At 40.1% G+C, this 24,371-nt stretch overlaps 1 protein-coding gene across 1 annotated transcript; it reads right to left on the bottom strand.

Moving 5' to 3' along the window:
* Window positions 1–7,826: 7,826 nt before the first annotated feature.
* Window positions 7,827–8,720, bottom strand: LOC145040798 (uncharacterized). The gene has a single exon (XM_078988692.1). It carries the CDS (start codon window positions 8,718–8,720, stop codon window positions 7,827–7,829), a length of 894 nt encoding a protein of 297 aa, XP_078844818.1.
* Window positions 8,721–24,371: the final 15,651 nt, after the last annotated feature.

The following is a 24,371-nucleotide window of genomic DNA, read 5'->3' as shown; positions in this document are numbered from 1 at the left end:
GTAGACTTGTCATATTTAGAAATTTAGAGAGATGATGGTTGGTTTTTCATGACAATACATGAAATAAGTCATAATTTCTTTTGCTAAATCTATTTCCAATAACGATTTCCCAAAAGCACAATTGTTAATATTGGACCTCCAATGCTATCAGTTATCCAAGAACCAATCTAATGGGATGCATACGTTCTATACAAAATTTGGCCATAGTGGCACTAATTGGGCAGCCACATATTCTTTAAATGATTATGTAGCACAATGGCACAAATTGGGCAGCCAGATATTCTTTAAATGATTATGTAGCACAATGAATCCTCTATTACATGTCATCAAGGGCGTATCTAATAAAGAAGAAGGTAGGTCTTAGGATCTACTTAAGATTTCAATTTCATTTATAATATATATACCACAAAAATTAGGAACTATCTTAAAAATAAATAAATAAAAACCTTGATAGTTTTTTTTTTTTTTTAAATGTCTTAAAAAACCATTTTAAAAGAAGAAAAAAAAAAGTTATAAGGAGCAATTATGTTGTTAAATACATACGGTTAAATATATATAGTCTTTGTCAAACAATAAGATATCAATGCACTAATAATCAACTAGTTTTTCATTAAATCGTTCGTTATTTTCAGTAATATTTCAGTCGGTTTTTTTAAAATTTTAATTGGTAACTTCTTATCAGTTTTTTCAGTTATATTTCATTAAATCGTACACGACCTGATCCGATTGGACCCGACCCCTACAAGTATCGTTGATTTTTTTATTGGTTTCACTTAATTTGGGAACCACGTGATATTTTATTCTAAATTTGTCACTTCATGTCACATGGAAAACTATGAAGCTAGTAACGCATTTTATGTCACTATAAAACAATAAAATAGTAACTTTAAAAACTAAAAAACCAACCCAAAAAGATTACAAGGCATTTATATCATTTCCCTTTTATTTTACATTACACATTTAATTCTAGAAGGAAAATACTTTTAAGAGATACAAGGATTTAATATTTCGAAGTGTTATTGGATTCGAACAACATCATACATTGGTACATTTATTGATCAACCTGTGAGGTCCATCTCGACATTTACTACTTGATCAACAACTTGCATTTCATCACGTGGTGATAGCAATATCTTATATATTTGACTGAATTCGAGATCTATCATACTTTGAAATGATCGGTGGCTATATATATATATATATATATATATATATATATATATATATATATATATATATATATATATATATATATATATATATATATATATATATATATATATATATATATATATATATATATATATTAAAGCATACATAATTAAAGTCTTAAATACAATTTTTCAAGCACAAAATACAACAAATAAAACACAATATCTTAAAGTTAAGAGGTACAATAATTCATGCATAGCATACAACTATATTATTAAACTGATGTCATGAATTACAATTATACATTAAGATCATAAGGTGTGGACAACTAGATGAATTACAATTATACATTAAGATCATAAGGTGTAGACAACTAGATGTAACACATTTTTGGTGCAACATCATCAATGGTGTTATAACACCAAATGAGGAAATGAGCAACATGTTGTATCTTGTTATGACATCAACTTTTTTTCCATTTTTTAATTTATTTTTTATTTATTTCACTTTTTTTTTAATTGAGACAAATATTTTTTAAATATAAAAAATAAATAAAACATAATGTTTAAAAATTATAAAAAACAATTAAAAATTTTTAAAGATTAAAATTAACATAAAGACTAAATTACACATAATATCCAAAATAATAATAATAATAATAATAATAATAATAATAATAATAATAATAATAATAATAATAATAACAACAAAATTCAAAAAAAATAAAAATAAATAACAACGCTATTCGTTATCGTTATTGTTACCATACAAGATATAATTCGCCAAGTCCTCTCGAAGTTGTCTGTGTTTATATGCGTCCTGAATGTCAACAACGCGATCCAAATAATTTGTTGTTCCTGGTTGAAATTGAACGTATCTGAGCTCTGTTGGGATATAGTGTGCAATATTTCTTCCTTTATCTTCTACTACCATGTTATGCATTATGATACATGCATACATGATATATCATAGAGTTTCTAAATCCAATGGTCATGCTGCATGTTCGACTTTATGCCACTTCGCCTTCAGCACTCCAAAAGCACGTTCCACATCCTTACGTACTCCTTCTTGTCTGCTCTTAAAAAATCTGTCTCGTTCTTCAACCGGGTGGCAAAATGCCTTCACGAATGTGGAATACTAAGGATATATTTCATCTGTAAGGTAATACCCATATTTGTATTCGTTTCCATTCACCGTGAAAGGAGCATCTGTGACTTTTCCATTCAAAAGATCGTCAAATATTGGCGACTGAACAAGAACGTTACGTCGTTGTTGGAACCCGCAACCCCAAAAAATGCATGTCAAATCCATAAATCTTGAGAAGTGACAACCTTTAACACCAACGAAGGTGATCCGTGATGACCACTTGCATATTGCCCTGTCCATGCTACCAGACAATTTTTCCATTTTCAGTGTGTGCAATCAATGTTTCCTATCATTCCCGGAAACCCATGGCATTCTTCATGCGCCGCATACAATTCTTGCAAATCATGCAACGAAGGTTTCCGCAAATATAAGTCTCCAAAAGTTTCAACAACACCCCTTGACAATGTATACAAACTCTCTCTTGCGGTTCTTTCGGACATTCTCATATAGTCGTCCATGGTGTCGGGTGCCTCCCCCATAGCCATCAAACGAATGGGCGCAACACATTTCTGCAACGTTGTAAACCCTCGTCTACTTCTAGCATCATATCTTAATTGAAAAAATTCGTACCTAAACATAAATTAACTACAGTTTAAAAATATATTGCATATGTTGTAAAATTAAATAAAACATGTAGTACATTTTTATTTATTTTGTATAAAAGTATAGTAAAGAAGCGATACCGGCTTTCCAAGGCGTTGTCGATTCGTAAGAACACATCCCTAGTCAAACGAAATCTTCATTTGAAGTCTTTCGCTCCGTATACACAATTATCCACAAAGTAATCGCGATATAGATGTTCGTGTCCTTCCTCGCGATTTCTGTTTAACATCGCACGTCTTGTTAGTAGCGAGGTTGAGTCTAGTTGTAGCAGGGTCGGTAGTGTAATAATGATACATCATCCTAAAGAAAATATTGTCATCTGAATCATCGGACGAGTCGAAATGATCCATATTTTTTTAAGATAATTGATAATATGTAGAGAGGAGAAGAGAAAGTGTGTGTGAAATTTTTTCTAAAATGGTAGGTATTTATAGGGTAAATGGTTTTCTCTAATAGTTAATTTTTTTTTAACTGTTACATTTTAAAACGTTAATAAACGTTTAAAATTTACTTGTCGCATCCAGTCGTCTTGGCCACGAGAATCACCCAAAAACGAATAGGGGGGGGGGGGTGTTCCCCGCGTCATAAGACCATCTCCAACCCATCTCCATTTTTTTCCCATAAATGGAGTAAAAAATGGAGTAAACAGTGTTTCATCTCCAACCCTACTCCATTTTCTACCCCATTTTTTACCCCAAAACGTATATTTTTGGAATATTCCATTTTTATAACTTATATATATTGTCAAATACACCCCTCTACTAATTAAACTTTATATTTATGATTAATTAATATAAATTAGTATACAACATGATATTATAAATATTAAATATTACATTTAAATTATAATTATTAGATAAAATAAACTAGAAATGTATAAAATAAAAATGAGAGGGACTAAAATTGACAACCAAACTTCACCTCCATTTTTGAAGATATGAATAGTATTCGCCCATATATGGGGGAATACTATTCATATCTCCAAAAATGGAGGTGAAAATGAGGTAGGGTTGGAGAAGAATGGGGGGAGAAATGGGAGAAGAAATGGAGTATGGGGGTGGGTTGGAGATGCCCTAACAGCGTTGAGGGGTGCCACCTCACCCACGTTTCTTCTCGTTGGACCCGTACCGAATGCTCTAAGGGAAAAAATTGGAAAGCAAACTCTCACAGCCAATCAAAAGTCGTTACATTGATTAAAATCCATTATATTTATTTCATCCAACGGGCAAATGCACATCTGGAACAAATACAATATTAATCAACGGATACAAATAAATATAAGAAACTCAAATCCTAAATAGATTTCAATTGTTGTAAATTAACAAGCTAAAGATAGGTTGATTATTTTGAATTTTATAATTTCTTATATTTTTCCATCTTATTCATGTTGTTTGTTTTTTATACTAAATATTTGATTAGTTTTGCAAACCCAAAATTAAACACCAAAGTATTTTCCTTCATGTTTATTTTTGTGCCGTCTTTTTTTTTTTTTTTTACTTTAATATTTGGGATCCCTTAATATTTTGCTTTGTCCTTTATTCATACGCTAAGAAGGCTAACTAATATGGAATACTAAAAAACACCTATAAATTAGTGCCTATAAATCGTTATATCTAAGCTGTTTGGATTTGCTTTTCTAGTCTTCCGATTTATATCTTTTAATAAACGAACAAAGGGGAGGAAGAGGTTGAAAGACAAGTAGCATGTAACAGATGGTGATGTGTAACAATCCAATTTTCATATATAGATTAAAAACAAATAAATAATCGCTCTAACATCTCCCAAGATTAATTAGGAACTTACTTACAGATTAAACTACAACGGAAGCAAAATAAAATAAAATAAAGTCTTCAACCGAAAAACTTCGGGTGTTACATATTTGCGGAAATCCTTTGTCATCTTGTTGATCAATCTTTCTCCCTAGCCTTCTTACTGCCACTTGTTAAATACTTCCCTGGGTTGCGCACATTAAAAGTTTCTAAATGGGTAAGCCTAGGGCCTTGTGAGTTCGTGTTGCACGTATATATCCATCAATTAAAAAAAAAACAAAACAGTTTTATCATATAGTTTCAATAAGTCATACAACAAATATATCACCCGATGACATAATTTAGGGGAACGATTAATTATCCAGAGAAAGAACCAAAGATTCATTTCCCTTCTCCTTGAGACAACTAATCATCCATTGTACTCAAGTATTTTAAATATCCAAGAAAATTAGTATAAATCTCAATTCCTATCCCCGTCGATCACACACATCCGTCATGCTCACGGCGATTAAACACCCCACCCGTTCCCACTAAACAAGTCCCAAACACACACACACACATAGTAGACAACAAATCCAAAACAATAGTCGTACGGAACCATACATATCATAAAACATACTATCAATAAATAAACAGAAACCACATAATAAACCGTATGATAAACATTTATGTGCGAGCAACCACAGAACACGAAAAAAAACTCACCTTGCAACCAATAAGTCCTAACCGAAGCTTTGTTGCTAATCTGCACCCTACATTCCACGAACAAATTTTCTAAGGCAATCGTCCTAGAAAATATCCTACACGTCCGTTTCGATTCAAGTATCCACATGTCTCATTCGGCCAACTAAAATAATTTTACATTGATGTTCGCAATTGAACTATGCCTCTCTCTCTCCAATTAATTGATTTCATTTTTAATACTTAAAAATTAAAACAATTTAAATCTTAAAAATATAAGACAAACTTGTGTCTCTTTTTTTATAAATAAAAGAAAATACATAGAACTAGCAAGTAATCAAAACTCTATACCTCATTTACATAATTTTTATTAAAATGCAATGGTTTTAAATGTAAGAAAATAAATATTGACACGTCATTAAACTATAAGGACCTTTTCCATAAATTTATATTCCAGTTTAAATGAAAAGGAAGAAACGTACATTTTCCCAAAAATGGAAGTTAACACTTTATCAAACGTATAAGGATTGATTCTGTAAATTGAAATTTCATTAAAACAAGTGTTGCAAGTCTCGATATTTGACACGTCCAATGACCCACCCAAATAAAATTAAACTCATAAACACTCTTTCTTCTTAACCCAAAATTTTAACTCATTTCCACCATTTTTAATCTGTAAAAACTTTTAAATTTCCTCCAAATTGTTTCAAATAATTATATAAAAATCAAAATACTTCTCTTCATTCTTTTCTTCAAGTTATCCTTATTCATTTACCAAAATTTTACTCTAAATAAGATGGAGTCAAACATTTGTTTCAAACAAAATTTATTCCTTTAAATTCTCATGAAACTGTGACTTATTGGCTTGAATCGAGACATGAGATTGAACAAGACACAAAATGCTTACATATAAACCTATTTTAACAACTATAATGAGTTGAAACTAAAGAATCTTACCTTAATTTTGAGCACCACTTCCGAAAATACTTTACGAACTTCAAACCCCGATTTCTACTTCGTTTCTCCAACCTTTCTTGCAATTTTGGTGGGGTTTCTAGTCGATTTTTCAAGCTCTTTATAATGCCTAAGGCCTTGGAAGTTATAAACCCTTCAAATGCTCGAATTTATTTCCACAATGAAGGTGACGAGTTTGGACATTAAACCTCATAACTCTCTACTAATTAACTCATTAATCCTTGAACTAATCATTATATTCTAATGATATAATCTAATTACATATATATTTATATATTTTAGGTTTGAGTTATCACAAGCTTCCCCCCTTCAAAAAATTCCGTCCTCGAAATTTGAATTCAGTCAACCAATATGGATATTTGATCTTCATATCTCGGTTGCTTTCTAATGATGCATTCGATCCTTTGGTATCTCCAATCAATAAGTCGCCCCTCGAACTCGCTCCTTAAGAAGGTCCAATAAGTCGGAGACTCAACCAACCTTTACAAAATTACACCATGTCTTTCCATGAGGATCCGTTCAACATGACTTTATCTCCACCTGAAACACTATTGACTTCCTACGTTTAACCACATAACCATTTCCACAAGTATGTTTCACCCAATGACACAATTTAAGGGAACATTTTAGATATCCAGAGAAAGAACCGATGGTCCATTTCCCTTCCCACTTGGCACAACACATCCATTATGCTCAAGAATTTAAATATCCAAGGAAATGAGTAACATCTCAAATCCTATCCCCGTCGGTCACAATACACCTGCTATGTTCCCAACTCTCAAACACCCTTGTCCCCACTAAATGTGTCATCATACACCAGCTAAACAAATCTAAAAACTTTCCTCTTATCCTCTACCATGGATTCTTTCTAACTCTTCTTCAATTCACCCAATAGTCTGACGCTTACATAAATTCTCATCATTTTGAATCTTACTTGACTCCTTCCTTATCTTATGACTTAGTGTATAAGTGACAACGTTAACCTTCCGTAATCAGTAAAGATCTTACACCTTCTTTGACTTTTGGTAATCCATGCACATCTACAACGTCCCATCCTTTTCAAGTAGGTTATGCAACTATTAAATAAATCCTTTCATCCTGCTAGGACTTTTGAGAACTCCCTTACCAATGGTATATTTGTCACATAATCTTCTCCTATGTAGTACCCACGCCTGAACAATTTTCCTACTACAATTTATGTTAGCATGGTTTTCGACAACTAAGCCATTCCTATCACGATATCAAAACCTCATAGTTCTACAAGTATAAGTTTTAGAGGTGCAAACAGTTGTCTATTTCAATCAAACAATAATCAAAATCCTTTCTTATTATTACCCGATGGTCATCGTCATTCTCTATTTCTAGAGAAACTTTTACATTCCAGTTTAGGCACTTACAAAAAGAAAAGAAAGAAATTTTTTTGTATCCGCATCCAATAGCACCCATAATATATATTTACTAAGAAAGCACATGCAACTATATCGGGGTATCATGAGCTTCCTAAGCTATCATATGGAAAACTCTTCCTTTTGTCCTTATCATTTCTGCCTTTTCATCTCCCGACCGATTCCCTTTCTCTGTCATCATGCGTTGATTATTGTTACCCTTATTTTGAGGACAGTTTGACCTGATGTGATCTGGGGCCCCGCACCCATAACATACCTTCCCCATTATACAATCTGAAGCGATATGTCCTATCTTTCCACATTTGTAGCAAGTTCTTTGGTTCATATTACACTCCCCTTTATGGAACCGTTTGCATATAGTACATTGTTCTATCCCAGACTGTTGCTCATAGTTACGATCCGAACTAGAAGTCTTGCCTTTCTTTGAGTCTGTATTTAAATTTTCCAACTTCCTTTTTCCTGAATCCTTATTCTCACCCTGACGATTCTTTTCCCGCTCTCGGCCTTCTGCGGCGTCTACAACAGACTGGAAAGTACTTGGTTTCTGAATTTGCACAAATTCACGGATAGCTGTTCTCAATCCCCAAATATAGCGTTCCACCATTCTTTCTTCTGTAGATACGTAAAATTCGGCAAACCTAGCTTTCTCCGTGAACTTAGTGGTGTACTCCCTCACAGTCATATTCCCTTGTTCCAGTTTCAAGAATTCTTCCTCTAATTGTTTTACCGATGTTCGAGGGCAAAACTTTTCTTTAAAGATTCTTAAAAACTCATCCCATGACATGTTCTTGGCCGCCTCACACCCCCTAACTTCCTTCACCATGCCCCACCAATGTATTGCCTCCCCCGTTAACATTGTCGCAACATAAATCACCTTGTCCTCATCTGCACACTTGCTAGTATTAAATGTTCCCTCAATCTCCATAATCCATGTTGATGACAAAACGGGATCAATTTCTCCATTAAATATGGGTGGCTTACAATTCATGAACGTCTTGTAACTACAACCCTACCGATCGTGTTTGTTATGATGCCTTGAGGGTTGTGCAATACTTGGTTCACGATTTATATTTTGTGTACTATACTCTCAGTCTTCCTCACCTCCACCCAAGTTACCTTCATACTCACCCATTATTGCTTCTTGTGCCTGAGTAACTACATCTGGCAAGGTAGCGTGTATCGCCCGAGCAATCTCATCAAACAACTCTTATCTAGTGATCATGTTTGTCGTACGGCCCCTCCCGCGACCTCGACCTCAGCCTCGACCGCGGTGGGAGCCGGAGCTACCCTGGCCAAACGGTGTAGCTATATGTGCTGTTACAGCTCCTCGCCCTCTTCCTCTATCCCTGCCTCCTCCTCTTCCTTGGCCACGTCCTCGACTAGCATTAGGGATCAATGGAGTTTCCGGTACATCTTCAGGTGCTCTAACATAAGCTCCAACTGGAATTTTTTCTTCCACCGGGGTGACCCTAGCAAACCTTCCAGATCTCCTTGAAGACATGATACCTACACGCGAGATGTGGTCTAGTTTAGTTGTTTGATTACATCTCGTTCCTTCCGTTTAAGCTTAAGTGTTTATGAAAACACCTAATCTACTTAAACAACGTTCTGATACCAACTTGTAACACCCCAATTTTCATATATAGATTAAAAAAAAACAAATAATCGTTCCAACATCTCCCAAGATCAATTAGGAACTTACTTATAGACTAAACTACAGCGGAAGCAAAATAAAATAAAATAAAGTCTTCAACCGAAGAGCTTCGGGTGTTACGTCTTTGCGGAAATCCTTTGTCATCTTGTTGATCAATCTTTCTCCCTAGCCTTCTTACTGCCACTTGTTAAATACTTCCCTGGGTTGCGCACATTAAAAGTTTCTAAATGGGTAAGCCTAGGGCCTTGTGAGTTCGTGTTGCACGTATATATCCATCAATTAAAAAAAAAACAAAACAGTTTTATCATATAGTTTCAATAAGTCATACAACAAATATATCACCCGATGACATAATTTAGGGGAACGATTACTTATCCAGAGAAAGAACCAAAGATTCATTTCCCTTCTCCTTGAGACAACTAATCATCCATTGTACTCAAGTATTTTAAATATCCAAGGAAATAAGTATAAATCTCAATTCCTATCCCCGTCGATCACACACATCCGTCATGCTCACGGCGATTAAACACCTCACCCGTTCCCACTAAACATGTAGCACCTGGTTTCCGGTATGTGAATTTTATTTGAGCATTGCCCTAATTTAGCCTTAGACTCGGCGAGTCATAGGGTCCGACTCGCCGAGTAGGGACGGGACTCAGGACGCGTTTTAAGTAGGCGACTCGACGAGTCCATATCCTGGACTCGGCGAGTCACCGCTGCGGGATGAAACCCTAAGTTTCAAGGGTTTGCGCCCTATTTAAACTCTCATTCCGCCCCAACTCGTCCCCATTCACCCCCAGAACTCCCCCTACATCGTTTTCCCTTGTTTCCTTGAGAGTTTGAGGTGTTCTTGGTGTGTTCTTGAAGGTTTTGAAGAGTAAGAGGAGTAGATCAAGAAGAGGAGAAGGAGATCAGCCATCCTTGTGTCATTTCAACATTTCCTTTGAGGTATAACCCGTTTTCCCCTTGATTCTATGCTTAAAACTTCATTTGGGTCCTTCTTGGTCAATTCCCCAAGTTTGTATGTGCATTATATGTCGTAATAAGGCGTTTGGCCTTTGGATCTATGCAAGATTGAGCTCCAGGAGCTCAGATCTGTTAGCTTTTTGGCCCCATGAGGCTTGTTAGCCCTAGATCTACCCTTTTGAGACATTTTGAGCCTTATAATCCATATTGGCGAATATCCACACGTAAAGTTGGAAACTTTACGTGTGATTCGTGTCCTAGAAGTCCAGATCTATGAATGGCATGGACTGGAACCGAGCAAATCGGTATATTTAAGGAGTGCATGGCGACGACTCGGCGAGTCGCATAGGTGACTCGGCGAGTCTGGTCGCGAGTCACCGAATGGGTCCCTTCTTCATGTGTCGAGTTGAGCCTTGAGTCACAGGGGGTGACTCGGTGAGTTGGGAGCTGAACTCACCCATGTTAGGACTCGGCGAGTCAATGCCCTGACTCGGCGAGTCCAAGGCAATCTTCATAGCTCAAGAACAGACTCGGCGAGTTGTTCATACAACTCGGCGAGTCTTAGCAGAAAGTGTTCATCGGATGAAGACGAACTCGACGAGTTGTTCATACAACTCGGCGAGTAGGATGAAGGTGTTGAATGACAGTTAGAAGGTGAACTCGTCGAGTCATAGCCCGACTCGACGAGTAGAACCAGGGACCCAGGACATTGGTTTGCTAGGGACTCGGCGAGTGGTGATCCACTCGGCGAGTCGGGTCAACTGAAAGTTGACTCCAGCTTTGGCTTAGAGTTAATCCAGGGGTAAAATGGTCATTTTACCTAAAGGACAGTTAGCAGTGTTTGATTGAGTATGTCGTGGAAATTGCAGCCGGAGGACTCCCGGAGCAGCAGCAGTCAGTTAGTTCCCGATCAGTTCAGCAGCTACTTTGAGGTGAGTTACCTTCCAGTAGCGGTGGGTCTAAGGCCACAATGCCGACCCACCAGTAGGAGTTGTATGATAGATGATTGTCTTTGTGATATCATCTAAGTTCGCTATTACCTGACATGTTATATGCTAGCATGATATGCTGTATGTGATAGTAGTAGAGTTTGGTTGTTCGGACCGAAGGGTAGTCAGACACCCCAGATACGTCTGACAGTATGTGACGATATGTATGCATGCTGGCTTGTTATGTTATATGTGATCGTAGTAGTAGGGGTGAAATAGTCCCCGAGGATCGGTTGTTAGGACCGATGGGTAGTCAGCACCCCAGAATGGCTTGACACGGGTAAGACGGCACCCCAGAATGGCCGTATGGGTAGGTCGGCACCCCAGAATGGCCGTACCGGGTAGTCAGGCACCCCAGAATAGCCTGGCAGTATATATGTTATGTGTTTGTATGGTATGCGGTACGTTGGGGGAACTCACTAAGCTCTGTGCTTACGTTTACAGTTTTGTTTTCAGGTACCTCTGCATCGAAGGGGAAGGAGCCGGCGCGGTAGCGGCACGTCATACACACACTCTTCGGTTTCCGCATTTATGAGATTTACTGGGATTGTACTCTGATATTTTGATGGGATGTACGGTTTGGCTTTTGAGAACATGGTTGCAATGTGTTATGGTGTGAACAAACAATGTTTCTTTTTATTTAGACAATGTTTTTATTTATTAATGTTTTCTAAAGTAATATCTTAAAAATGAAATTTTCGGACGAAAAAAAAAATTGGGTCGTTACAAAATGGTATCAGAGCTAGGGCACGGGTCGATGTGTTCGACAGGGACGTCGAACCCTATAATGGGGGGTGAAGGTGGGTTGAACCTGATCCTACATCGGCTTGGAAGGAGAACAAAACATCTCCTTATAAGGGGTGTGGATACCTTCCTTGTCACAACGCGTTTTAAAGCCGTGAGGGTAGCAGATCCCATAAGAACTCTGCAATTAAGCGTGCTCGGGCGGGAGTAGTACCGGGATGGGTGACCCCCTGGGAAGTCCTCGTGCCGAGTGGCCTAAAGCGGACAATATTGTGATACGTGCCAGAGGGGGGTGTTACAAGTTGGTATCAGAGCCCTGGTTTGAGGGATTCGGACACGCCTTCGGGAGTGTTTGGACTCAAATCGAGGGATTGAAAGATTTTTTTCAAAAGAAATCGTTCTTTTAAACCCGGAAAAGAGTCACGAGAAAGAGTAAAGTGTGTGACGTGCGCGACCGGCCGAGCTCAAGTAAGTATTCCCCATAGTACCCATACAAGTTTATGTTATGTTTATCAGCTTTATGAATATTGCATGCTAGAATAGGCTAAGGATCTAGGAGTGATGCCTTATGTGCCTGTTTATTTGTTACAGCTTATTGAATAGTGCATGCTAGAATTGAGTAGACAGCAGTAGGGTAGCCTGTTTAGGTTATGCCTGATAGTATGAGCTTAGCATCCTATGTTAAGTGTCGTTTCTTGTTCTAAGAACAGTTTTGGCTTGAGTCTGTTTTTCCTTATCCGAATGCTGCTTGCTTCGTGCTCGGTGGGATTCTGAGTAATGGGAGTGAGCCACTAGGTAAACACGTCACACCACATGTAATCGGGGTTGAATAATCCCAAAGTGTTGGAACTGGACCTATTGCGCAGCTCTTGTTTGAGTCCAACCGTTGTAGGGACGGGCCTTTTACTTGAAGGATTATCTAATCCTCATCACAGGTGGTGGTGTTAGGTGGTGGCTAACTGGCATTATGAGGAGACCTACAGCAGCTGAGGACCAGTTGTGTTGAACTTGAGTTCTCCCTAGGGCAAGCCTAGGGTGAGAATATCGGAGAGTAGCAGTAGTAGAAGGGAGTTGGTGGAGTCGAGGAATTCCTCGGAGAAGGTACGGATAGATGTGGAAGGTAGTATGGGCCCGTACTACTGAAAGCAGAGGATCCGTACCCGAGTCGAGGAAGGCCAAGACGAGACCAAGGAACCTGTAAGTAGTTGAGATCCCTCAGAAAGTAGCAATACCACTAATGATTATTATTGATGTTTTGCAGAATGGTGGTACTTCGACCGAGACCGACAGATGGCGGGTCAGGAGAGGGGTCAGGTTCGGGATCTGGCACCGAGCCGATTGAGGAGAGGCTACGTGAGTTCATCACGTCGGAGATCACTAGGGGCATCCTTGAGTCGACCCCCATCATCTTTGGGTCGATCAAGGAAGGGATCGTGGAGATGATGGAGGATCGCCTACGGGCATTCAGGAGCGACTTGGCCTCTAGCCAGTCAGGATCTCGCACACTGTCCTTCAAGGACTTCAGGAGCAGTGGTGCGCCGGATTTCCATGGGGTGAAGGACCCCATTGTCGCCAGGCGGTGGATTGCGGATATCGAGTCCGCCCAGTTGATCAGCTTCTGCCCCGAGGGGTCGAAGGTGAGGTACGCAGCAGGGTGTTTACGGGACCGGGCCCGAGATTGGTGGGAGTCAGTGGGTGACTCGATGGGAGCCTCGGCTATCGAGGCAATGACCTGGTCGGACTTTGTGGCTAGGTTCAGGGCAGAGTTTGCGCCAGCGGTCGAGCTTCAGCAGCTGGCCAGGGAGTTCTTAGACATGAGGCAGACGACAGAGACCGTGGCGGAGATCACCGCCAAGTTTCGGGAGAGGGCTTTATTGGTGCCCCAGTATGCAGGTGACGAGGATATGAGGAGGACTCGTTACCATGATATGCTACGAGCTGACATTCGGGAGCATGTTAGCTTTTCGGCTTGCCCTACCCTGGACTCCATGATTGCCAGGGCTAGGGAGAGAGAGATAGATTTGGAGCACATCCGGAAACGGAAACTTGAGGATGGTCAGGCATCGGGGGCTTCGGGGAAGAAGCCCAAGGGATCAGATGGGAGGCCGAAAGGCCAGTCGGGACCGAGCCGCTGCAGGAGGTGCGGCAGGCCGCACGAGGGGGCGTGCAGGATGGGATTGTCAGGCTGCTACAAGTGCGGCAAGTATGGGCATATCAGCAGGGATTGCACTGCTCCTGCGACCGTTATTCAGACATCGGAGTTGCTGTGTTTCCACTGCAACCAGAGGGGCCACAAGAAGGCCAATTACCCCATGTTGACAGCTTCAGCGCCAGTGAAGGCGCCAGCTCCAGCGACCCTGCGGATCACGGATGGCCGTCAGGGCAAGGCAGAGGCTCCAGTGGTGAGGAGTCGGGCATTTCAGTTGACTGCCGAGGAGGCACGCGCCGCGCCCGATGTGGTGACGGGATCGTTCCATGTGAACGGCATCCCGGTTCAGGTATTGTTCGACTCGGGTGCATCCCGATCGTTCGTTTCTCTTGCTCTTAGCAAGAGATTTCATGAGACTTCAGGCGAGTTAGATTGCCCGTTAGAGGTAGAGATTGCCGATGATCGATCGGTGCGAGCATCGATGGTGTTTCGAGATTGTGTCCTGCGACTGTTTGAGGAGTGTTACCTGGTAGACTTGGTTCCCATTCCATTGCGTAGGAACAAGGTGATTATTGGTATGGATTGGTTGAGCCCTAATGGGGCAGTGATAGATTGCGCACAGCAGCTAGTGCGAGTCAAGACCCCAAGCGGGGGAGAGTTAGTGATTCATGGAGAGCGGCCGCAGTGTGGACCCACTGTATGTTCAGCAGCGAGGGCTAGGCGCTACCTTCAGCAGGGATGCGCAGGTTATGTCGCGTACGTGATGGACACCCGGGAGGCGGGTAAGGCGACCGTGAGCGAGGTCCCGGTGGTTCGAGATTTTGCTGATGTTTTTCCGGAGGAACTACCTGGGATACCTCCGGAGCGACAGGTGGAGTTCAGGATTGACCTCGTTCCCGGTGCGGCTCCGATAGCCAAAGCACCATATCGGTTGGCTCCTCCCGAGATGCAGGAGTTGTCTACGCAGCTGCAGGAGCTGCTGGACAAGGGATTTATTCGGCCGAGCAGTTCGCCCTGGGGAGCCCCGATTCTGTTTGTGAAGAAGAAGGATGGGTCGCATCGGATGTGTATAGATTATCGGGAGCTGAACAAGGTAACGGTGAAGAACCGTTACCCGCTTCCGAGGATTGATGACCTCTTTGACCAGCTTCAGGGCGCATCTTGGTTCTCCAAGATTGATTTGCGTTCGGGTTATCATCAGATGAGGGTCAGGGAGGAGGATATGCAGAAGACCGCGTTTCGGACGCGCTATGGCCATTACGAGTTTGTGGTGATGCCGTTTGGGCTCACCAATGCTCCTGCCGCGTTCATGGACCTCATGAACCGTGTATGCAGACCGATGCTGGACCGGTCTGTGATAGTCTTTATCGATGATATCTTGGTTTATTCCAAGACCCGGGAGGAACATGAGGAGCATTTGAGAGAGGTGTTAGAGACCCTGAGGAGGGAGAGCTTGTATGCCAAGTTCTCCAAGTGTGAGTTTTGGTTGCGGGAGGTGCAATTTCTGGGGCACCTCGTCAACCAGGACGGGATTCTGGTCGATCCGGCCAAGGTCGAGGCCGTGATGAGATGGGAGGTTCCGAAGTCCCCATCTGAGATTCGGAGCTTCCTAGGATTGGCAGGCTACTATCGGAGGTTTATCCAGGATTTCTCCAAGATAGCCGTGCCCCTGACGCGGCTGACGAAGAAAGCCGTGGTCTTTCGGTGGGGACCCGAGCAGCAGGCTGCATTTGAGACGCTGAGACAGAGATTGTGTGAGGCGCCGATCTTAGCCCTGCCAGAGGGCGTAGAGGATTTCGTGGTTTATTGTGATGCGTCCATTTCTGGATTGGGCGCGGTGCTGATGCAAAGGGGGCATGTCATTGCTTACGCTTCGAGGCAGCTCAAGCCTCACGAGGCGAACTACCCGACGCACGATTTGGAGTTGGGGGCGGTGGTATTTGCCCTCAAGATTTGGCGACATTACCTCTATGGGGTCCGGTGTACCATCTACACGGACCACAAGAGCTTGAGGTACCTCATGGACCAGCCGAATCTGAACATGAGGCAGCGTCGGTGGTTGGATGTGGTGAAGGATTATGATTGCGAGATCCTTTACCACCCGGGAAAGGCCAATGTGGTGGCCGATGCGCTTAGCCGCAAGACGGCGCCGATCAGGGACGCCTGTTTGAGGATGACTGTGGTGACTCCCCTGTTGGAGCAGATTCGGGAAGCTCAACAGGAGGCTATCAAGGAGGAGCATCGGAAGAGCGAGCGTGTAGTAGGTCAGGTTTCCTCCTTCGATTATGATAGCCGAGGGTTATTGACACTACACCATAGGGTGTGGGTGCCGTATCACGGGGGCGTGCGCCAGATTTTGATGGAGGAGGCGCACAAGTCCCGATTCTCTATTCATCCCGGGGCGACGAAGATGTATAGGGATCTTCGTCTAGACTATTGGTGGCCCTGCATGAAGCGGGATGTGGCATGGTACGTCGAGCGGTGCTTGACCTGCAGGAAGGTCAAGGCCGAACATCAGAGGCCGCATGGCAAGATGCAGCCGTTGGACATTCCACTGTGGAAGTGGGAAGATATCACGATGGATTTTATCACGAAACTTCCCAGGACCGCGCGTGGAGTGGATTCGATTTGGGTCATCGTGGATAGATTGACCAAGAGTGCTCACTTTATTCCAATTCCGGAGAGCATATCGGCCGAGAAATTGGCCGACATCTATATCAGGGAGATTGTGGCACGGCATGGGGTGCCAGTATCGGTGATCTCGGACAGGGATGTGCGTTTTACTTCCAGGTTTTGGAAGAGATTCCATGACGAGTTGGGCACTCGTCTGCATTTCAGCACCGCCTTTCACCCGCAGACAGATGGACAGAGTGAGCGGACCATCCAGACTTGGGAGGACATGTTGCGGGCGTGTGTTCTGGATTTCGGTGGTAGCTGGGATACCTATCTTCCTTTGGCTGAGTTCTCCTACAACAACAGCTATCACGCGAGTATCGACCGCCCTCCCTTCGAGATGTTGTACGGACGGAGGTGTAGGACCCCGATATGCTGGGGTGAGGTTGGCCAGAGAGTTATGGGAAGCACCGAAGTGGTGCTCAAGACGACTGAGAGGATACAGCAGGTCTGGAGCAGGCTTCAGACTGCTCAGAGTCGACAGAAAAGTTATGCCGACAAGCGTCGATCCGATTTAGAGTTCCAGGTCGGGGATATGGTCCTCCTGAAGGTGTCGCCGTGGAAAGGCGTCATCCGATTCAGGAAGCGAGGCAAGTTGGGCCCGCGATTCATCGGACCGTTCAAAGTCTTAGCCCGGGTGGGCAAGGTAGCATATAGGCTGGATCTGCCAGCCGAGCTTAGCCAGATCCACAACACTTTCCATGTTTCGCAGTTGCGGAAGTGCCTAGTGGACGATTCTGCAGTAGTACCTTTGGAGGATATTCAGGTTGATGACAGCCTGAACTACATTGAGCGCCCAGTCGCAATCCTCGACAGGAAGTCGAAGGATTTAAGGAACAAGAGGGTGGAGCTAGTGAAGGTGCAATGGCAGCACCGCAAGGGTTCAGAGTGGACTTGGGAGCCGGTAGACGAGATGATGGAGCACTACCCCGAGCTGTTTCAGGATCAGGCAGCAGACTTCGAGGACGAAGTCTAAAATAAGTGGGGGAGATTTGTAGCACCTGGTTTCCGGTATGTGAATTTTATTTGAGCATTGCCCTAATTTAGCCTTAGACTCGGCGAGTCATAGGGTCCGACTCGCCGAGTAGGGACGGGACTCAGGACGCGTTTTAAGTAGGCGACTCGACGAGTCCATATCCTGGACTCGGCGAGTCACCGCTGCGGGATGAAACCCTAAGTTTCAAGGGTTTGCGCCCTATTTAAACTCTCATTCCGCCCCAACTCGTCCCCATTCACCCCCAGAACTCCCCCTACATCGTTTTCCCTTGTTTCCTTGAGAGTTTGAGGTGTTCTTGGTGTGTTCTTGAAGGTTTTGAAGAGTAAGAGGAGTAGATCAAGAAGAGGAGAAGGAGATCAGCCATCCTTGTGTCATTTCAACATTTCCTTTGAGGTATAACCCGTTTTCCCCTTGATTCTATGCTTAAAACTTCATTTGGGTCCTTCTTGGTCAATTCCCCAAGTTTGTATGTGCATTATATGTCGTAATAAGGCGTTTGGCCTTTGGATCTATGCAAGATTGAGCTCCAGGAGCTCAGATCTGTTAGCTTTTTGGCCCCATGAGGCTTGTTAGCCCTAGATCTACCCTTTTGAGACATTTTGAGCCTTATAATCCATATTGGCGAATATCCACACGTAAAGTTGGAAACTTTACGTGTGATTCGTGTCCTAGAAGTCCAGATCTATGAATGGCATGGACTGGAACCGAGCAAATCGGTATATTTAAGGAGTGCATGGCGACGACTCGGCGAGTCGCATAGGTGACTCGGCGAGTCTGGTCGCGAGTCACCGAATGGGTCCCTTCTTCATGTGTCGAGTTGAGCCTTGAGTCACAGGGGGTGACTCGGTGAGTTGGGAGCTGAACTCACCCATGTTAGGACTCGGCGAGTCAATGCCCTGACTCGGCGAGTCCAAGGCAATCTTCATAGCTCAAGAACAGACTCGGCGAGTTGTTCATACAACTCGGCGAGTCTTAGCAGAAAGTGTTCATCGGATGAAGACGAACTCGACGAGTTGTTCATACAACTCGGCGAGTAGGATGAAGGTGTTGAATGACAGTTAGAAGGTGAACTCGTCGAGTCATAGCCCGACTCGACGAGTAGAACCAGGGACCCAGGACATTGGTTTGCTAGGGACTCGGCGAGTGGTGATCCACTCGGCGAGTCGGGTCAACTGAAAGTTGACTCCAGCTTTGGCTTAGAGTTAATCCAGGGGTAAAATGGTCATTTTACCTAAAGGACAGTTAGCAGTGTTTGATTGAGTATGTCGTGGAAATTGCAGCCGGAGGACTCCCGGAGCAGCAGCAGTCAGTTAGTTCCCGATCAGTTCAGCAGCTACTTTGAGGTGAGTTACCTTCCAGTAGCGGTGGGTCTAAGGCCACAATGCCGACCCACCAGTAGGAGTTGTATGATAGATGATTGTCTTTGTGATATCATCTAAGTTCGCTATTACCTGACATGTTATATGCTAGCATGATATGCTGTATGTGATAGTAGTAGAGTTTGGTTGTTCGGACCGAAGGGTAGTCAGACACCCCAGATACGTCTGACAGTATGTGACGATATGTATGCATGCTGGCTTGTTATGTTATATGTGATCGTAGTAGTAGGGGTGAAATAGTCCCCGAGGATCGGTTGTTAGGACCGATGGGTAGTCAGCACCCCAGAATGGCTTGACACGGGTAAGACGGCACCCCAGAATGGCCGTATGGGTAGGTCGGCACCCCAGAATGGCCGTACCGGGTAGTCAGGCACCCCAGAATAGCCTGGCAGTATATATGTTATGTGTTTGTATGGTATGCGGTACGTTGGGGGAACTCACTAAGCTCTGTTCTTACGTTTACAGTTTTGTTTTCAGGTACCTCTGCATCGAAGGGGAAGGAGCCGACGCGGTAGCGGCACGTCATACACACACTCTTCGGTTTCCGCATTTATGAGATTTACTGGGATTGTACTCTGATATTTTGATGGGATGTACGGTTTGGCTTTTGAGAACATGGTTGCAATGTGTTATGGTGTGAACAAACAATGTTTCTTTTTATTTAGACAATGTTTTTATTTATTAATGTTTTCTAAAGTAATATCTTAAAAATGAAATTTTCGGACGAAAAATAAAATTGGGTCGTTACAAAATGGTATCAGAGCTAGGGCACGGGTCGATGTGTTCGACAGGGACGTCGAACCCTATAATGGGGGGTGAAGGTGGGTTGAACCTGATCCTACATCGACTTGGAAGGAGAACAAAACATCTCCTTATAAGGGGTGTGGATACCTTCCTTGTCACAACGCGTTTTAAAGCCGTGAGGGTAGCAGATCCCATAAGAACTCTGCAGTTAAGCGTGCTCGGGCGGGAGTAGTACCGGGATGGGTGACCCCTTGGGAAGTCCTCGTGCCGAGTGGCCCAAAGCGGACAATATTGTGATACGTGCCAGAGGGGGGTGTTACAAAACAAGTCCCAAACACACACACACACAGTAGACAACAAATCCAAAATAATAGTCGTACGGAACCATACATATCATAAAACATACTATCAATAAATAAACATAAACCACATAATAAACCGTATGATAAACATTTATGTGCGAGCAACCACAAAACACGAAAAAAAACTCACCTTGCAACCGATAAGTCCTAACCGAAGCTTTGTTGCTAATATGCACCCTACATTCCACGAACAAATTTTCTAAGGCAATCGTCCTAGAAAATATCCTACACGTCCGTTTCGATTCAAGTATCCACATGTCTCATTCGGCCAACTAAAATAATTTTACATTGACGTTCGCAATTAAACTATGCCTCTCTCTTTCCAACTAATTGATTTTATTTTTAATACTTAAAAATTAAAATAATTTAAATCTTAAAAATACAAGACAAACTTGTGTCTCTTTTTTTATAAATAAAAGAAAATACATAGAACTAGCAAGTAATCAAAACTCTATACCTCATTTACGTAATTTTTATTAAAATGCGATGGTTTTAAATGTAAGAAAATAAATATTGACACGTCATTAAACTATAAGGACTTTTTCCATAAATTCATATTCCAGTTTAAATGAAAAGGAAGAAACATACATTTTCCCAAAAATGGAAGTTAACACTTTATCAAATGTATAAGGACTGATTCTGTAAATTGAAATTTCATTAAAACAAGTGTTGCAAGTCTGGATATTTGACACGTCCAATGACCCACCCAAATAAAATTAAACCCATAAACACCCTTTCTTCTTAACCCGAAATTTTAACTCATTTCCACCATTTTTAATCTGAAAAACTTTTAAATTTCCTCCAAATTGTTTCAAATAATTATATAAAAATCAAAATATTTCTCTTCATTCTTTTCTTCAAGTTATCCATATTCATTTACCAAAATTTTACTCTAAATAAGATGGAGTCAAACATTTGTTTCAAACAAAATTTATTCCTTTAAATTCTTATGAAACTGTGATTTATTGGCTTGAATCGAGACATGAGATTGAACAAGACACAAAATGCTTACATATAAACCTAATTTAACAACTATGACGAGTTGAAACTAAAGAATCTTACCTTAATTTTGAGCACCACTTCCGAAAATACTTTACGAACTTCAAACCCCGATTTCTACTTCGTTTCTCCAACCTTTCTTGCAATTTTGGTGAGGTTTCTAGTCGATTTTTCGAGCTCTTTATAATGCCTAAGGCATTGGAAGTTATAAACCCTTCAAATGCTCGAATTTATTTCCACAATGAAGGTGACGAGTTTGGACATTAAACCTCATAACTCTCTACTAATTAATTCATTAATCCTTGAACTAATCATTTTATTATAATGATATAATCTAATTACATATATATTTATATATTTTAGCTTTGAGTTATCACATGATGTCACTTACGAAGATGGATGAATCAGTTGCAGAGGGGATGGAGGTGTAGTAGATGGTGTTAATGGTCCGGAGGAGGTGGCGTCGGTTGTGATGGCAGAAGAAGTGGAGCGGTAGCCGGTGGGAATGGTGCGGCTCAGGAAACTAGAATGAGATTTGGTTGGTGTTAGTCGTCATAAGTACGTAATTGTCTGGTGTAAATTACATAGTTGGCCGTATAATTTACAACTTTTTTATTAAATATATATTTCTTGTACTGCTAATGCTATAAATATTTATACTTCTTTTTCAATTTCAACCCTCTGTGTGATTTTTTTTTTTGTCTTTTGTTTTTTGTTTTATTTTACCCCCCTTTTTTTTTGTTTTTATATATTTTTTTAATTTTTAATTTTAATCTTAATATTATTATTATTATTATTATTATTATTATTATTATTATTATTATTATTATTATTATAAATTTCGATAACCGTAAAATTCAGACAACATTTTAACATTTAGATGAATTTTTAAAATTCGGATGACATAATAAAATTCGAACGATAGAACGGAACAAAAACAAAGTTTGTCTGTATTTATCATTGATATATTAATTGGTCTGGTATTATATTTGCGTGGTGTGTTATGTGGGTTGAAAACAAACTATACTTTTGTTCTATTTTATATTGTCTTTCGAATTTTATAATATTATCCGAATTTATAATGTTCTCCAAATTTTGTATGGAATTCGAAATTTATAATAATAATAATAATAATAATAATAATAATAATAATAATAATAAAACAAAAAAGGAAAAACACAAAAAGAAAAAGAAAAAAAATGTTGTCAAATCAAAAGTAAAAGGTTGATTAAATTGATGTCAGCGAAAGTAAACTTGCTTAAAGTCGTGTTGTGTCGAAACATTAAACGGGTTAAAAGGGTTTGACCCTAACTCGACCCGTTTAATTATCGTATCGTGTCGTGTCAACCTATTTATTTTTGTGTCGGTTTCGGGTTAAGATCCAAACATTGTAAATATGTTATGTCATGTCTGCTTGAAACATTTTAAATGTTGGAAAGTATGAGTTATGGATGTAAAATGAAAAGATGAAACATTGGAGTTAGGAGATGGAATAAAAAAAAATTTGTAAGTTTAAAAGGCAAAATGAAAAGAATTGAATTTAGGGAGCAAAGAGGATAAGTGGTAAGGATGAATAAAATTAACTAACTTTGAAAATTTGAATATTATTTCTAATTCTTGAGTTTGACCCACCACAAGTCTATAACATATAATATAATTTTTAAAAATATGAAATTTATAATAAATAATATATAATTAAACGGATCATATTCGAGTCATCTTCGAGTTGAAAATCTTAACCCTAACCTTACCTGTTTAATTATCGTATCGTGTCGTATTAGCCCGTTTACATAAACGTGTCCAAATCTCTTACCCTAACCCGTTAATTTTGTGTCGTGTTCGTGTTGGATTTTCGTGTCGTGTCATGTTTTGTCACGTCTAGTTTGAGATACAATTTTATATTTATATAATCTTCAAAATAATTTATTTATAAGTCTAAAATACCAGATTTATCTAAAAAATAAGATATGTGATAAAGTAATTTATTATAATTGTTAAAGAGCAAAATCATATAGAAAACATATAAATAACATCCTGATAATGATATGCACAGTAAATTAGTTTATCATTTGAAAAGTAATACTATATATTATGCGAGGAAGATAAATAAAAAATTTATGTCATATTTTAAAATCAAAAGAGAACATATTTAATTATTTGACTTCAGTATAATCTAATTTTTATATTTTTGGAAAATATTCATATAATTTTACTTCTGTTTAGTTGGTAAAACAAAAACAAATGTCTTTTGTGGTCTAATTTGGATAGTTACAGTTAAAACACAAAGATTATGGTGTTTAATTTGTTAATATTGAATATGTTACTTATCATATGAAGAGTTATATAATAAAATTTATAAACAGTTATTTCACCTTTTATTTAAATTTCAAACTTTATTACTTATTAAATAAAAAGATATACAAATTGACATTTTTGCAAACTGCCTCATTAAAACTTATAATTACAAATATAAATTCACATTAAAATTAAATAAGAAAAGGTTAGAAACCAAAAATTTTAAGATATAAGCATATGAGAGTGGAGCGTCTTTTGTGCTTCAAGTCTTTTCCAAATATATAATCAAAAGACTTGTGATATTGCAAAATATATCCAAAAATTATTTGATGTAGTTGGAGATATCAAGAGTAACTAACTTGTTTTATGTTATGGAGAGTAGCTAATTGGTTCCAAAGTACTTTTAGCTCAGTCGTATACGGTGTTGCTCTCATTCTTTTATGTTGAGAGTTCACGTCTATCGTGGATGTAAGTAGATTTAAAGAATAGTTTGGGAGTATATTAGATTTTTGATCTAAAAAAACTAATTGGTTCTCATCAAAAGGAATTTACTGGAAATATATAAATACTTACAAAATAACCAAAAGGTGATGCTAAAAGGATAAAAGTTATATATCATATAAGAAAGACCAAAAAAATAAATAAATAACATAATAATATATAACATCTATGGTAAACGTTTTCCATA

This window comes from Lactuca saligna, chromosome 4 (genome assembly GCF_052625555.1).
Source record: "Lactuca saligna cultivar CGN05327 chromosome 4, ASM5262555v1, whole genome shotgun sequence".
Lineage (NCBI taxonomy): Eukaryota > Viridiplantae > Streptophyta > Magnoliopsida > Asterales > Asteraceae > Lactuca > Lactuca saligna.
Note: the sequence above shows the minus strand (reverse complement) of the source record. Positions and strands in the feature narration are given on the sequence as shown.